Genomic DNA, 18,014 nt, shown 5'->3' with positions numbered 1-18,014 from the left:
ATACAATGAAAATTTGTGCAAGTGTAATAACTTGGTGATGAGCAACAAACACCCAGGAAGGAAAAAATATGCAGAAATAAGAGCCCAAAGTAAATGGAGAATGGAATAGGCAAGCCAAGGTAATTATCAGAAGAAAACACTACGCTGTTATGACTATACAGTATAGCACTTTGAAGGGATAAGGATTTGGAACAAGATGGAGAAAGGGACTTGGGTCGGTTGGGAATTGAGTGCTGACCTGGAGGAAGTGAGACTAACTCTACCATCCAGCCAACACCACTTGCATATTCAAATACTAGTTCAGCTGGAAGTTAGAGGCCCCCCCCCCCCCTTTCCCTTTTTTTTTTCCATGGAGTTCCAATTCTGTATTCAGTTTTATTTGTTTTTCAATAACTTTTTTTCTTTGTCAGTTTAGTTCTTTTTCCTTACTTGTCTATTATTGGCGAGTAATCCCCATTTTTTCACATTTATCGTGCAAAAGTTATTCAAGTTATAAAAAAGTGTGAACTTATACAAGTACTGATGTTAACCCTTCATGTGCAACTGTTGTAGGCAGCTGCCAACTCAACATTCATTTAATTTCTTAAATTCCATTATTTCTTTGGATATACATAATTTCATTACTGTAACCTTTGTATTAGGAAATAACAACCAAAGGTGTCAAATATTGACAAGTATAGGGATTTATGATTATAGAAGTTTATGCAAATTGAGCTCTAGTGAAAAATATCAAAGTGCAGTAAGCAGTTTTGACCTCTGAAAACCCCTCTCATTCATCAATTGACAGGCCATCATTCATGGTTAGTGTTCTATTAGGTACAGTACATATTTCAGTTTGCATTTTTTTTTACTGCACACACAAATGTGAACACTGTATGAACTGTAAATATAAATGTACAAAATAAAAGAATTTCTCAACAATGTTTTTATTGTTCAAAAAGTTTTCACAGACAATGAAAGACGAGTATAAAAAAATATTTACATAGTAATCTAAGCGGGCATGAAAAATTGTCTCCAGTTTAAATGGTCAATTCTTATTCCACACGATGTACAAGTCACAACTCTTACAAGCAGCTCACAATGCTTGGGTGTAAATTTTTTTTTACATCAAAATAAATACAAAAACAGTAGTTGTCCTATAACTTAAAAATGACCTGAGGACTTAGGATATAAATAATTATCCTAGAGTGCAGGTTTGTATTCATAATTATTCATATGCTACAAGAGAACTTGTAAAGACTGTACAGTACATTAAACTGAAAAGAACCAAAATGTTTGCCTGATTCTATGGTGAACTTAGTCTTCACAACTTTCATGAATTTTATGAATGGTATCTGGTACACATTATTGCTTTGAAGACAATTCAAGAAAAAACTGTACATATAAATTATTTAAAGTTTTGCCACTATAATGTCATCATAATGGCAAGTTTATGTGGAATATGAAATAAATGATCCTTTTTATAATGGTCCCTCCATACTCTGTGCCATTCTCAAATCACAGCACTTCATCTCATCATTACAATATTTTGGTTCATTGGCATATCACTAAAATTTACACAAGGTCTTGGATTTGACAAGTTTATGAGCTGCAGTATGGACCGAAAAAAAAGGAGAGATCAATACATAATCTTATTAACACTTGGAAGCATGATGGACATCCTGGGCCCAGGCTCATCCAGCACTTGAGATCTGTAGTTTAATAATCTAAATATACTTCCTTTGTACCAGTGAATTATCAAGATAAGATTTCCATGATTAAATAAGCCTAAAATGTACACAACTCAAATGCTGTTCAAAAACTCAGGGCATGGATGTGCCAGGTCCACAAAATAAGATCATCTGACTAGATTAATAAGGATGAAATTCCTGTGACAGGGCAAGGAATTATGCACTCAAGACTGGTATGACATAGGCATTGTTTTCCTTTATAAAGTAAAGGTAAAAAATACGTTTGGTGAATCACCAGACCAAGCTAAGAGGACTTTGTTCCTGTCACATTAACAAGGCAGTTGTGTATATATTTATAAATGTATGTATAAATAACCATTTCATCCTTTCCATACGATGAACACCTTTAGTGACAGTATGGTTTCAATTTCAAATAGCTGGCTAGTATTATACACAAGAACAAACTTCAATACCCGTCACTAGTTCATACTGTTGTGGTGGCCCTTGGAACATTTTTAAGTATAGATGCCATGTACTTAATGATCACAAAAAATTTCTGATTTTTCTTTGTGCATTTACACTAGACCTGGAGGTGAAGGCGTCATGTTAATATTGTCATGAATACACACTTAAAACCATACCTGCAATCTAAATGTCAAGTTTGAGTACAGTAATTAGAAAGGTCATATCGAGCCTTATCAACCCTAACATATTTTTAACTTGCTTACCATTCTGAGCACTGTATATGCGCCAATGCGGGGCTTGATAAATAAGTCAATTGTTTCACCTTTTAAAATAAATGTTCCTAGTTGAATATTTGAAATTTTGTTAGTTAAAAATCCCAACCTTTATAAAGTTAAAGTATCTTCATTAAAAAACATATGTAAAGACAGGAATCATGACCCTTAAAATTTTACACATTACTTTGGCTGATAATTATCCCGGCATGTTGATTTTTGTGAAAAATTATAGCAGGGACAACTATTTATAATTCTCATCTGCTAAAAATGCCACATGCTAACCCCACATGCTAACCACATGACCATTTCCTTCAATGCTTCTTAAAATCAAATGGATCTGGGCAAAGTAGCAGAGAGGAAGATGGTGTGGTAACCAAAATTGGGGTGAAAAAGCAGCACAGAGATGAGCAGTTTTGAGATGGTTTAAAGTGAACTATATTTGAGCAGTGCATGTCAAGTATAACCCATACAGCTTTTATTTAACATTTTGGTAAGCAATTTCATGGATATCAAATCCTAATAACAGTCCCCTAAATTTGAGAACACAGATTTTACAAAGCAGTTTCTATGTTTCAAATTATAAAAGTTCAGAATAGTTCATGTTAAAGATGCGATTTTTACACATCGGGTCAATTGTACAATGCTCAAACTCAATTCATCAATGATGCCATCTAGTACTTTTCCTTAATATTCTATGTACAACACCAACAACACATTTTGGAACACACTAAGTGTACAGTATGTTATCCATACAAGCTGATATTCTTGATTGCCACTATCATGCCTACTTGTTAGGAATAAACTTTACACCCACCACACAGGATGGTCCTCTATTCGTTGGTCAATTTTCCAAGTGTCCAAGGACGTTATTATTAAACAGGACACTTTAAATATGCCCCAAAATAATGATTTACTATGTGTGGAATGTATTAGCAGCATTACAGTAGTGTAATGAGGGTTGAGATAAATGGTTGCACCATTCATTCAATATGAACATGGGCCAAGTGTTTATGAATGTAAGCATGAACAAGCTCATCAGTCTAGAGGTAGTGGGGGGACCTCCCAGTATCCTGCAATCCTTTGTTTCTCTTGCAAAAGACATGCATACCATTATCATTTATACTTTTACGCATGGGAGGAGCAGGTTGAGCTTTCAGTCATACATTAAGTGACATTGCTATCTATTTATGTCACCTTTATTTCATACTGAAGCCAGGCAACATGAAGATTTTCCCCAAATATTTCAGCAGGTGACCATCTTCACACATTCTAGTGTAAAGGCTGCAATAACAATGCTTGAAACATTTCCTGTTGTATTTCTGCATGTTGATTTGGCTAGCAAGTGAAAGCAGTCACCAGTTACTTGCACTAAAAAAACTTGTGTGAAAAGAATGACTTGTTACTTCATCAAATATACACAAGGAGGAAAGTATAAATTAACAGAGGTATATGTATGTGATGTTACACAGTAACAAAACCCTTTTACAGAAAATTCTTCAGTATGTACTTAAGAGGTTAACACTGCATATTATGAATGCACTCAATAGGTTAATGGCACAGTATACTTCCTACCAAAATATATCAGTGCATTCACTGCAAATGTAAAGTACATTAGAGCAATTTTGGACAATTTCTGCATTAGGAATTTTTGATATTTTATACAAACTCTAATAATTCCTCCCGTTAGTGTAATTTTTATCAATAAAGTAACTACAATATCAAATCACACATTAATACATTACAACACTTCGGAATATGAAACATTTTTGCCCTACCATTCTTTGATTATCTTGGTAAGAACAATTTTTATATGAATGGGAAGCAACAGCACAATTTGTGCAATTATTCCTCCTTAAAAACATTAGTGCTGACATTGAAAGTAGAGTAAACAGTTGTACGCCTAAAGGGTATAGTTCCAATGCCCTCAAAAAATGTATTTCTAACAACCTTAGAGCATGGAAATAACTTGACTGGACACCTTCATGGTACCAAAAGGAATATGAACTGGACACCTTCAAGTAAAAGACTGCATAAAAACAGCTGAATGCATCTACATTGAGCCAAGGTCAGCAATGCAAGAGATGATCGGAGCCAATGATTTATTGGCAATTAAAACCCAGTGCCAGAGAGCCAAGTTTGGCAAAGCACAATCCATGTGCCATGCAAAACTGAACTCTCTTTACTAACTAGCAATCTCACAGAGCTGTCTCTTTGCGAGGAGTAGGTGTGTTGACGTGACCTGGTGCTGTACGGGCTGAAGCACCACATGACCCATTTGGGGTAGGAAGGCTAGATGTTGGACGGAGGCCATGTGATGTCCGTTGACGGGAAGAACGAGACGCAGTTACATCCCGAGAAGGCTTGGCCTCTTGAATTTTTCGCAGCAAAATCTATAAAGATAACAAAACTACTTTAATTAACAATCTAAAAGCTTAACACAAATTAAAACAAATTACAGTACAATGTAACAAATTAACCTGATATGACTGAACAAAAATTTACTTGCAGTAGAGATTGAGTACATATATAGCATTAATTATAAAAATATACTTGCAGTAGAGATTGAGTACATATATAGCATTAATTAAAAAATTGTGATAAATTCAACACCATGTTTCACAGTGGTTTAGTTTGCCGTGATAATATCTTAAATACAGTACGTCAAACTGTCCACATTGCAGTAACCTTTGTTCTTTATATGCTTAAGGCATTCTACTTAAATGATCTTTATTGCTTTGGAAGATTTATACAAGTTCAATTAGACTAATGTAGTATTTGGCATTAGATGATTCAGTGTTTTATTTTACTTTATGATATGACTATCCAAATGTATTATTATTATGCCAATATTATTATTATATTATTATTATTATTATTATTATTATTGTTGTTGTTAGCCTACCGATTTTTTTTTACAGTACAGTTGTTAATACTTCGGTCATTACAGTATGGTACTGTTATATTACTATGTATTTTTGTTGCCAATACCCTATACACTGAATTGCTATGCAACCAATGACATTTACATGGTAGTTGATATTGTGAATTATGACATTCTCCATCATTGACAAATAAATAATTATATAACAATGCAAGTCATTAAGTTATACTTTAGTATTCTTTTTATACTGTATTATGACACTACAGCAGTATTGTAATTACAGTATTAGTCACTTTTTATTTATTTAAATACAGAAGTTCAGTATTACATACTACAGTAAATGTATTTTCTCAATGTACCATACTGTAGATTGCAATAGTGTGTGTAAAATGTAGCCTAAAGAATGTACTGTTGTAGGCAAGGCTGACTAAGTATACAGTACTAACATTAAAAATATTTCTACAGCAAATCATTAATTCATTCAAATGACAATGTATTGATTGACATTTTACATGTACCTGTACTGTGTAAAAAAAAAAAAAGAGTGTCATTGTGTTTATAATTAGATGTATTCATCTACCAAGCTTTACAGGTATGGGAGAAGAGAATGTGCCTCACATGAAGGGTATCTGTGCAAGGCACACACATTTACAGTAGAAGTGGTATTGTACTTCATATTGTACTTCACTAAGCTTCATATCACCGAGTCACCACCTTCACCCTCCTAAATGCCCAAGTTGCTGTGCATTTCCTCCGTGCTGTGGAAATGAGCAGAGCTGGCATGATACGAAAAAGTTTAGCTTTGTGCATCGCTTGTTCCAAGATTTGCCGCCAGGCGGGTCATGACTGTTTCCATATTCTGTTCAGTATTTTTATTTTTTCCTTTCCCGTGTTGAAAATTTATGAAATGCAGCACAAGTTAATTTCAAAATTAACATTCAAAATAATTGTGCATTAACTGTTCAATGATTCTCAGTGTTATATATATACTGTATATACAGTAACTATCTATTTGTGACATCAAGATTTCATTGTGCAATTTATTAGTATTTTTATTTTACCTTTAAATTACTCATTGTGTTGTGCTTTGAATTCCCGCCTGCACTATAATAATAATAATAATAGTAATAATAATAATAATAATTTACCGCTCCTTTTCAAGTAAATAGGATTTTCTCTTGCAATACACATCAAAACCCTTCCTTGTTGCCGTTATAAACAACATACCTGTACTGTATTACCTAGGACTGTATAATACAAAATTATACAATACATAAATACTGTAGTATTGAAAATTATTTATCTTACATGTATTCTTGTGCTTTAAAGTACAGTAGCTTATGCCACCATGTCCTAGTTAGTTAAATCCACCACACTTGCACACTTTCCTATTGCAACTGCCTACCCTCGTCATGGTAAAACAGGGCTCTATAGTTATTTAAACAGCTGGACCCATTCTATGTTCCACCATGCTGCTGACTACTAAGTTCATGTCATTTCTCATTTGCAAACAAGATTATTTACCATTCTACTAAATTGCATTATTTGATTAATTCCTAGTACATTTTTCCATGCAGCTGACCACAGCACACACACACACATATATACATATATATATTATATATATACATATACATATACATACATATACATATATACATATACATATACATATATATACATATACATATATATACATATACATACATATACATATATATACATACATTATATATATTATATACATACACACACATACATATACACACACACACACACATACATACATATACATACACACACTACATACATACATGGATGGAGAAATACTAAAGAAATTGTTCACGACTTCTGTTAAACCAAAGCTGGAATATGCAGCAGTTGTATGGTGCCCATATCTTAAGATGCACATCAACAAACTGGAAAAGGTGCAAAGACATGCCACTAAGTGGCTCCCAGAACTGAAGGACAAAGAGCTACGAGGAGAGGTTAGAGGCATTAAATATGCAAAAAACAAGAAGATAGAAGAAAAAGAGGCGCTATGATCACTACATACAAAATAGTAACAGGAATTGATAAAAATTGATAGGGAAGAATTCCCAAGACCCGGAACTTCAATAACAAGAGGTCATAGATTTAAACTAATGAAACAAAGCTGCCGGAGAAAAATAAGAAAATTCACTTTTGTAAAGAGTGGTAGGCGGTTGGAACAAGTGAACAAGTTAGGTAAGGTGGTGGTCAAAACCGTAATTTCACAGCATTATATGACAGTGCTGGGAAGACGGGACACCACGAGCGTAGCTCTCATCCTGTAACTACACTTATGTAATTACACACACACACACTGTATATGGTACAGTACTGTATTCTAGTTTTGACATTTTCCAATTGTTGTCAATTTATGTTTTTTCAAATATAAAAACTATAGTAACATTACAGTACTGTGGTACAAAAATAATGCAATGTGACAGTTAACAAAAAAATGTCAGTTCATTAAATGTTGAGAAAATAGTACAGCAGTCTAATGCATCTGTAGGCCTACTCATTTGTAAATTAAGAACTGTAGAATTACTATACAGGTACTCAATTTAGGCTTAAGTTCTTTATACAGAAGTAACCAACATACAGTACTGTACTGTACATTATTTTCACTACTGTATATGTATATCCACAATATATTGTCCATTAAATACATGTTAAATGCAACTTCTCTGTATATTGCATTTAAAATGTACCTTTGAGCAAGATTCAGAATAAATGTTGTACACTAAATGACAGGGCCTTAGCTGTCATTGAGAAGGTTATGAAGAAAGCACAGTTGACAATTCTTTGTCTTGCACTAAACAAACATTGTACAGCTAGGAGTGACTATTGCTCAATTTTTCTACAATTCCTCATTTTCCTTTTATGTTGTAAGTCTTTATAATAGGCCTGCAATTATTATTTTCATATTACTCTCATATATGTTAGGCTGATGTGTGTTCAGTTAAGAAATGGATCTTTGATAAATTATCTTTAAACTATTTTCAACAAATTTAGTGAAAAATTTACTTTTATTGGGCTGAATGTAAAAAATGAAAATGCTTTATAAAAGGACTGCCCAGTAGGTCTACAGTAGTACTGTATATATTAATTACATTCCATTTATCTACTTTGCAAAGTGTAGACAATTTTAAGACCATCACAAGATTTAATTTTACAATAAATCTAAGCACACTTCTGCTTAGATATCCTGACTGACAAAGATGCAAGATAATTTTCTTTAAGAAGTCATCTGTATAAGATGACCTAAGACTTTAGTGGACTGTATAGCCTTCTGTATTGTAAACCCAAGAGCAGATTCTTGAGAGAGATCCAGTACAGAACAGTATAATACTGTACTATCATTTATTCTCGCCATAACATGGAGTTTCTAAGCATAACAAAAAGTACATTTTATGCAGAAACTGTATGCAAAGAATTGCAAAATTTTGAGAACGCCAAGACCATAACAGTTATAGTTGTGCAGCCAATAATATGTTAAGTATGGTTATCTTTTGAGTATGTAGTATTATAGTAAAACTACACTAGTGAAGTGACAAGACTAAGTAACACTGTACTGTATGAGTGACATAACTGCCATCCACAAACCCAACTCTCCAACATGTACAATAACTTATAGGAATTACAGTGCTTTTAAAATGTTTTCCTCAATGCAAATTTTAATATTGTACAGTACAGTACCTTTCAGTAAATGCAAAACTATTTGTAAATATTTCAGGTGTTGGTAGCCAGTGGGCCTCGTGAAATACAGTTCAGGGATGGAAAAGTGAACAAGTACAGTATTAGTCATAAATCTCTGAGACAGTATAGTACTTTGTTGGTATGATAACTGGATCTAAACAAGTGCCATTCTTAGTGAGGGAATACAAAGCACAAACTATATAATACACAGTTCACGAATCTAGTAACTGCAAAGCCACACTGAACATGAACAGGTTGTCATTACCTGTCATTACATTAATATTACAAAGTGTTCTAGATTTATCTGCTAGCTACTACAGTACATATAATTAATGTAGTGATCTAGTCATGACCAAGAAACCACTAGCATAACATTTCCCCATTTTATCTGACAACATTTTAAAGTGAAATACAGTACTGTACTGTATAATGATTCTTGCTCATTTACAGAACAGTTGTGTAAATACAATTTGGAAGTTTGATTGACCTTAAATGCAACTCGAGGATACTTTGTTGACAATTCCAGAACAAAATTTGTCTTTGAACTACAAAACAAGGTTGGGTAGTCTAGCCTACAGATTACAGTGCATTATTTTTATGAAAATATTGTGTAATTACTGCTGTTACATTGTTGTTACTATTATTATCTGCCCAATTATTACATAAGGACTTACCAATGTAAACCCAGGATTAAGGTGTAGTACAGATCATTTTCACTTGAAGTTTAGTTAAAAATGTCTTGTTTTAAATTGCCATTATTTAGGACTTCATTCTGAAGTTAATATTACTAACCTAAATAAAAATAAGGAAATTACTTACCATATTTTCTCTACGAATCTTGTCGTCTTCTCTCTTTCTATTAACAGTAGAATTTGCAGGTTTGTGGACGGGCCGACTATTGTGGTTGGAGGAACTCTGGTGTTTACTCCGGCTGTGTGCACTCATTATCTTCTGAAGCAGGATCTGGTTTTCACGATCTATCCGTCGCACTTCATCATTTGTGAACGACATGTTCTTCCTCCTGTAATGGTGCATCGTTCTGCGAAGATGACGATGGTGAGGACTGGCATCAATGGGGTGTATTGTGATGGGGGGTGTTGGTTGAAGGTGGTTATCATGGTGGTACACATTTTGATGAAGATTGCAATCATTATTGGTTCTGTTATTGACTTGTCTGTGCTGCTTCTTCTCCAGCTCCACAACTGCCTTGAGCAAGAGTGTCATGTCCGTGGAATCATCACTGTTGCTGAAGCCATTGCAGTGAGGCTGAGAGTCATAACCCTGGTCATTGGAAGAGTGCTCGTGATGGTAATCAAAACTCAAATCCCTGTTGTCGTGTAGAGCCAGCGGCGAGGTGCCCAAGGTACGTCTGGGCAGGACAGGAGAGAGACCCAACGGGCTGGCAGTGGCTGATATTAATGGGGAAACATCCGTAATGTCGCTCTCACTGTCACTGTCGTCGTAATCGCTGCTGTCACTGCTCTCAGTTTCAGAAGACAGGTTAGAATTTTCGCCATCCATGTACACCAAAGTTCCTCTCTCTATGAGTCTATCCACCTGAGATTTAGGATCGTCGTCGTCACTGCTATCACTGTGATCGCCATCAGTGTCGCTCAGGTCACTCTCCTCCCACTCGTCAGAGCTGTAGGGGTTGGGGTCTACGTGTTCCATGACTGCACTGGCTCCTTGTGCCTCAAGAGAACTCGCACTACCAACCTTCCCTGGCGTGTTTGAACCACTACTGACACTTGCACCACTATCCTCGTCCCTCGGCACCTCCTCTGATCCCTGATGACCTTCTACGGGGCTCCTCCTACCGGGCTCTAGCCCACCAGAAGAAGTGTCCTCCACACAACGGTACCGGGAGTCCACTAAACACCTCGCACCAAGTGGAGAGGAAGAACCGATCACAGAATTGTACGCTGAGCCATTAACAACTGTACCGCCTTTAGTCCTTTCAACATCATCATCATCATCATAAAAACACAAGTCCACTTCACTTCGTATGTCAGGTTCGTACTGTGTGCCGTTCACTCCTATTTTGTGAGCCATCCTGCCCCGTACACGGGTATTATAAGAGTCCCTTGCTAGCCATCCGTCTGCCAACCTTCCCCGTCCCGCTGCCATTGACTACAGCAGGTCTGCCAACATCATCCGTGACGTCACTGCCATCCACCATCTCATCTCAACCAACCCTCGTCCAAAATTACTTCAAAACTACATCAGTCATAACCCTTCGGAGCACATGTGTTCGCTTAAAAAGAAACCATAATAATGATCGCTTTTGGCATGATACTTTCGGAAGAGGAATTGAGGGAGGTGCTGTAGTGGTGGCAGCGCCGGAGTGACGTCAGGAGCGCGTCACGCGGGGGAGGAGCTTGCGTGAATCATGTGTGAAGCAACTGACACGACTCCACGCAAGGTCCATTTTCCCAAGAACACGCTTCAGAGACGGTTTTCCTGTAAGTGGGGCCCTTTCTTATCCATCTGATAACATGTAGCTCCGTCCCAGAATCCGTCCAGTGAAGAAACGGAATTTTTGGGGTCTAGTGCGTTGATTGGAGTGATGTTTACTTGAAAAATTGTTACCTGAGGGTCACCATTTCTAGAGGCCTGAATTCTTTACAATGTACATTTCACAGTAGATTAATCAAGTCTTTATATAATAATCAAATTGTACAGCATATGCATGACAAACTGGGTTTTCTTTCATTTTGAAACAAAATGCGAGTTTGTTCCACGGGTTGTTGACCCAAATATATGAGCGGTACTTCCCAACGGTACTCAACAGACCCATATACACACTCAGGTCAATATATGCGGCGATATCTATAATCCGACTATAATCTGGTTACAGTGGAAACATTACTTGAGAGGGTAAGTGTATAGTAATAGCTGGCTTAACACTATTTTTTACACTAATGGTGGTCTATGTTTCCCAACCTGAATGTTTTAGTATAACAAATATCATAGTTTAATGTCATGGCTATGGAATATAGAGATCATTGTGAATAACTTTGGTATAAACGCACATTGGCACCCTATACAATTTGTTGAAATTGCAGAATCAAAAGATTTAAAAGTAGACGAGGTACAACTCATAAACATTCCAGATTTTCTTTCCTTCTTGGAGTGGGCTGCATGATGTCCTCCCACACTTCAGTATAGTACACACGTGTCTGGGGCAATTCTTAGTAATCGACCTTTAAAGCTCCCATCGTGGTGCTTCACAAGTACCAGAAGCAATGGAAAAGATAGGCTACAGTTTACAGTTAATTACTTGGGTTGACAGTATTTAGATATTCGGTTGACAAATGATATTAAAGCATAAAATCGTTCAAACTTAAGAAAGAACAGGTTGTAATTGGTTACAAGGTATCTAAGCACTACATTGATGACAATTAAGATACAGCGTATTAGAATTAATTGCTAGGTTTTCACATCATAAAATATGCGAATTTACATTTCTTAGGCCGACAAACACTAAATCATTAAAGCTTATGAAATTCTTAGGTCTATAGGAAAATGAGTAGCCATCGGATATTGCTAAAAACATAAGTAGAATATATATATAGTATGTATATGTAACTAGCAAGTAATGTAATATTAATATTTAAAGCATATTTTAAAGAAGAAGAATATTGTGTGTATATGTAACTGTCAAACTGTAGTTTTAGCAATATGTATACTTTAAATTTTATCACAAATAAAAAATACAAAGTATACAGACCTTTTATACCCTATAAAGTATGTCAAATTGATGTAAGGCACATAATACTAATAACTAATACATTCTGGTTTAACGTTATCGTAAATTCCTAAATTAAACGTATAGATTGCATCGTAGTCGCTTAAGTCATTCTGACTATCTGCATGTAAATGGGAACACTTATAGTAGTATAGTAGATGATGGACAGATACAAGCATGGTAGCCTTGTACCTATTTAGATTCTAGCAGCTGGAACAAAGGCTCACTTTCGATAACGTTTCATTTTGTCTTATGACAGTGATGTCTTATATTGTGTCTTCCGGCAGTGATATCTTTTATATTGACTTGCGGTAGTGGTATCTTTTATATTGACTTACGGTAGTGATGTCTTTTATTTTGACTTGGGTAGTGATGTCTTTTATATTGATGTATGGCAATAGCCGTATAATCACAAATCATCTTGCGAAATTAGTCAGGTCCCCCAAACTCTAACAAAATAATATACATTTTCTCTCTTACAGACAGGAGCTGATTCGTATGGACCAATACCTTCTGCTGTTGCCTCTATTCTTATGCCACGCCCAAAACTATACAGAACTTATATAGGTTTTAAAAGTGTCTCCCATGATAGAAGGTTCTGCGTTGTTTTCATGCCTTTTCATGACAGTTATTACTGATGTAATGATATACAAGCTGATTAGGAGTTAGTCTAGTGGATAGAGGACAGCCAAGAGAGATCACGCGGTGAGTGGATGACTGTACCACCTTAACCCAGTGTATATAACGCCACTGGCTGGCTGCTGGACACCCTCGCACACTACTACTACCATCTCCATGGCAACACCGAGATAATGGATACGGGGGACATTAAGATAATATTTTACAGTGCTGCATTAATAACATCTTGGTTGCGGGAGACGTTATATGCAACATCACAAGTGTTGCAAAAACCTTTACCACTTGTAACATTATTTTGATGTAATGAATTGCGATTGCATTACACTAATATGACTGGTTTCTAAATCCCTTTACGGACATTAGACGAAACACGTTAATGTATTGATCAGTCGTAATTAAGCTCCCCTGAGATACTAACCACTAATATAATCTAGGCTATCCCATGGGGCAGCTTCCTAACACTGCTTGCTTGATTGTGGAAGTGGGTCACAATATCGTGTTTATTGCTTAAAAAACCAGTAAGATAACATGTTAGGTAGAACACTAAATATTTTATTTGCGATTCCGAATACTGTAAGTTGTTTCTGACAGCTTTGCTAACTTTGTGACCAGGAACTCCTGTTGGTCAGTAAGCTATTAAGGTCGCCTTCAGATGTTGTAGGGCTTATTAACCTTCTTGAAGTTGTAAGCCTTTATAACCCTCTTGCGGCTGTAGACCTGAACCCAACACCAAACTTGCTGGTTGGCCTGTAGGGTAATGTAGCATTAATAACCATCTTGGAGTTGTAGGCCTTAAAAGCCTAACCGCAAATTAAAATACTGTAAAGGGCCGTCGGACTTTAAAAAAATATTTATTTGATAATTATTTACTATAAAATGTGCGTAACTTATTATGTGACTTAAATACGCTTGACAGTCTTCGAAGTTATACCTTAAGACGGGTTCATTAATTTATCGCTTCGAATAATAATCTTCAAATAATCATTTGAAAGAATAATCGCTTCACTTTCTACATTTCCGCATTATTTTTTGTTGTAAATTCCAGGCAATCTTGACTCTCAGATCCTCTTCACAAGTGCACTAAAAAAATTCTGTATTATTAACTGATATTTGGCACTTATGGTATTATTTCCTAAGGCTTATTAAAACCCTTCACCTGTCTGCAGTGAGTTGACTTGTAAAACGTTCAATTACATATTCAAACATGTTTACATTTCCCTGTAGCGTTCACGAGGCTCCGTGATGAATTACTAACATTCTTAATAATTCGAATGTTATTGTCATCGGCATGTTTACCAATTGATGTTTACACTTTAAGAAGCATTGAATATTAACTTTGGCCATATAAACACAATGTAATATAGAACATTGGCAGATAAATGATCAAACTGTCAATATTCTCACAAAATATTTCGATACATCTCTGTAATGTATATTTGGGAGAAAAGATCTCAATTTATATTATCCTTATTCTTACTTCCTAAACGTCCTTATCCATGCTTCCTCATCTTCATTATCCACACTTCCTCAACATCATTATACATGCTTCATGAACATCATTATCTACACTTAATCGACATCCTTATCCATACTTCCTCAGCATCATTATCCATGCTTCAATATAATTATCCATACTTCCTCAACATCATTATCCATACTTTTTCAACATCATTATCCATACTTCGTCAGCATCATTATCCATACTTGCTCAGCATAATTATCCATACTTCCCCAACATCATTAGCCATACTTTCTCAACGTCATTATCCTTACATCCTCAACATCATTATCTATACTTCTTCAGCATCATTATATTTACTTCCTCAACGTCATTATCCATACTTCCTCAGGATCCTTATCCATACTTCAACTTCTTTATCCATACTTCATCAACATTCTTATCCGTGTTTCCTCAACATCTTTGTACATGCTTTATCAATATCCTTATCCATGCTTCTTAACATCCTTATACATGCTCCATCAACATCCTTAACCATTTTACCTCACCATCGTTATCCACACTTCCTCAACATCCTAATGCACACTGCCTCAACATCCCATAGTAATACTTCTTCAAGTTCAAGTGAGTTAATTGCGACAATAAGATACATCTCAAAAGGACAGAGTAGCTTAGGCTATTTCTGCCCTACGAAATACTTTTTATACAACTAGAACATAAAAGTTTCTGTGAGTGATCATGTGGGTCGCTCGAAATTCTTTCAGTCCTCGAGCTACACAACAACAACTGCTTTTTAGTACAATGAAACTGAATTAATTTCAAATGAAATTGTTGGAATGTTTCAGTTAAGAGTGTACTTCCATTGCTCTACTCGCATTTAATAACGACAGAACAAGTGGAGTTCAATTATAGGACTGAATGAGTATTGAAATTGAAATTGAAATAAGTTTATTGAGGTAAAATACACACAAAGGGATGAGGTAGCTCAAGCTATTCTCACCCCGTTCAGTACAACGTATTAATACATACATAGACACACATCACAAACAATAAACATATTACCAAACATTCTGAGAGATAAACATATACATTTCCTCCTTCACAAGTAGTATGGTATCAGACGTACACACAAATACTTTAATGACCTAGGTATACTGTATAGACAATTTAGAATGAGTATTGAGCGTTCCTGATATTGTTGCTCTTCATATTTCTGTAATCTGGGCCAGGGTTGCTGGTAGTGTTGTTCACAGCTGTGTAATATGGACCAGAGTTGCTGATCACGGCTGTGTAATATGGACCAGGGTTACTGATCACGGCTGTGTAATATGAACCAGGGTTGCTGATCACGGCTGTGTAATATGAACCAGAGTTGCTGATCACGACTGTGTAATATGAACCAGGGTTACTGATCACGGCTGTGTAATATGGACCAGAGTTGCTGATCACGGCTGTGTAATATGGACCAGAGTTACTGATCACGGCTGTGTAATAGGGACCAGGGTTGCTGATCATGGCTGTGTAATATGGACCAGAGTTACTGATCACGGCTGTGTAATATGGACCAGAGTTACTGATCATGGCTGTGTAATAGGGACCAGGGTTGCTGATCACGGCTGTGTAATATAGACCAGAGTTGCTGATCACGGCTGTGTAATATGGACCAGAGTTGCTGATCACGGCTGTGTAATATGGACCAGAGTTGCTGATCACGGCTGTGTAATATGGACCAGAGTTACTGATCACGGCTGTGTAATAGGGACCAGGGTTACTGATCACGGCTGTGTAATATGGACCAGAGTTGCTGGTCACGACTGTGTAATATGAACCAGGGTTGCTGGTCACGGCTGTGTAATATGGACCAGAGTTGCTGATCACGGCTGTGTAATATGGACCAGTTGCTGATCACGGCTGTGTAATATGGACCAGAGTTGCTGATCACGGCTGTGTAATATGGACCAGAGTTACTGATCACGGCTGTGTAATATGGACCAGGGTTACTGATCACGGCTGTGTAATATGGACCAGAGTTGCTGATCACGGCTGTGTAATATGGACCAGAGTTACTGATCACGGCTGTGTAATATGGACCAGGGTTACTGATCACGGCTGTGTAATATGGACCAGGGTTACTGATCACAGCTGTGTAATATGGACCAGAGTTGCTGATCACGGCTGTGTAATATGGACCAGGGTTACTGGTCACGGCTGTGTAATATGGACCAGAGTTGCTGATCACGGCTGTGTAATATGGACCAGAGTTGCTGATCACGGCTGTGTAATATGGACCAGAGTTACTGATCACGGCTGTGTAATAGGGACCAGGGTTACTGATCATGGCTGTGTAATATGGACCAGAGTTGCTGATCACGGCTGTGTAATATGGACCAGAGTTACTGATCATGGCTGTGTAATATGAACCAGGGTTGCTGGTCACGGCTGTGTAATATGGACCAGAGTTGCTGATCACGGCTGTGTAATATGAACCAGGGTTGCTGGTGGTGCTGTTCATGTGTACGCTGACTGGACGGATAGAATTGATGGAATAATCGCAGGTGTCTAGGACGGAGTCCCTGAGGGGTTCTCACACCCTGCATCACCAGCTGCCATCCCGGGAGCGGCCGTAGGATACTGTCCCTCGCGGTCAAGGCCTCGCAAAGGTTGTCGAAGCCCCTTTGTTCCATGCGTCTTGAGCCAGGAGGGTCGGGTCCTTTATCCAGGTACAGAGATCAGGTGTTTGGATCCTACCTCACCTGGTGTTTATAGGCTTTATCTGCCACCCCAACACACCTGTGCTTTTGTTGGCTTTATGGTGATGGCAAGTCGTGCTCCATGGTAAATAATTATCTGCCTTGCCTATCACGCTTAATGGCCAACCTACAACAGCTCACTATAGGCCTTAATAACGTTTTCAGCATCATTACTTCTTTCATTCATTCATTACATTTTTTCTTATAAATTTAGAGATTCTATGGAAAACCCAGTGGACACGTTCTCAAGATTTGGGCTGGAAACTCAGAAAAAAAGGACTCCAGAGGGTAGTTCAATTATCTTCTTCATAGGTCAGTTGATATTATACAACAAAATAATAAAAAAATATGAGCTTCAATAATTGTTAATATTCAGATTCTCCCTATCATAAGGTCGCAAATTC

The 18,014-nt window shown here is 36.7% G+C and overlaps 2 protein-coding genes across 2 annotated transcripts; both read right to left on the bottom strand.

Moving 5' to 3' along the window:
• Nucleotides 1–910: 910 nt before the first annotated feature.
• LOC123769446 (cilia- and flagella-associated protein 97) lies at nt 911–11,283 on the bottom strand. The gene is made up of 2 exons (XM_045760551.2): nt 9,834–11,283; nt 911–4,800 (listed from the first exon to the last, which is right to left on the bottom strand). The coding sequence occupies exons 1-2, from the start codon at nt 11,139–11,141 to the stop codon at nt 4,606–4,608; spliced, it is 1,503 nt and encodes a 500-aa protein (XP_045616507.1). The 5' UTR covers nt 11,142–11,283; the 3' UTR covers nt 911–4,605.
• Nucleotides 11,284–16,027: 4,744 nt separating this feature from the next.
• Nucleotides 16,028–17,372, bottom strand: LOC138354583 (protein rtoA-like). Its single transcript, XM_069308956.1, has 2 exons — nt 16,829–17,372; nt 16,028–16,740 (listed from the first exon to the last, which is right to left on the bottom strand). The coding sequence occupies exons 1-2, from the start codon at nt 17,370–17,372 to the stop codon at nt 16,028–16,030; spliced, it is 1,257 nt and encodes a 418-aa protein (XP_069165057.1).
• Between the last annotated feature and the right edge of the window lie 642 nt (nt 17,373–18,014).

The sequence above is a fragment of the Procambarus clarkii genome, chromosome 63 (assembly GCF_040958095.1).
Source record: "Procambarus clarkii isolate CNS0578487 chromosome 63, FALCON_Pclarkii_2.0, whole genome shotgun sequence".
NCBI lineage: Eukaryota > Metazoa > Arthropoda > Malacostraca > Decapoda > Cambaridae > Procambarus > Procambarus clarkii.
This window is presented reverse-complemented; position numbering and strand designations above follow the sequence as displayed.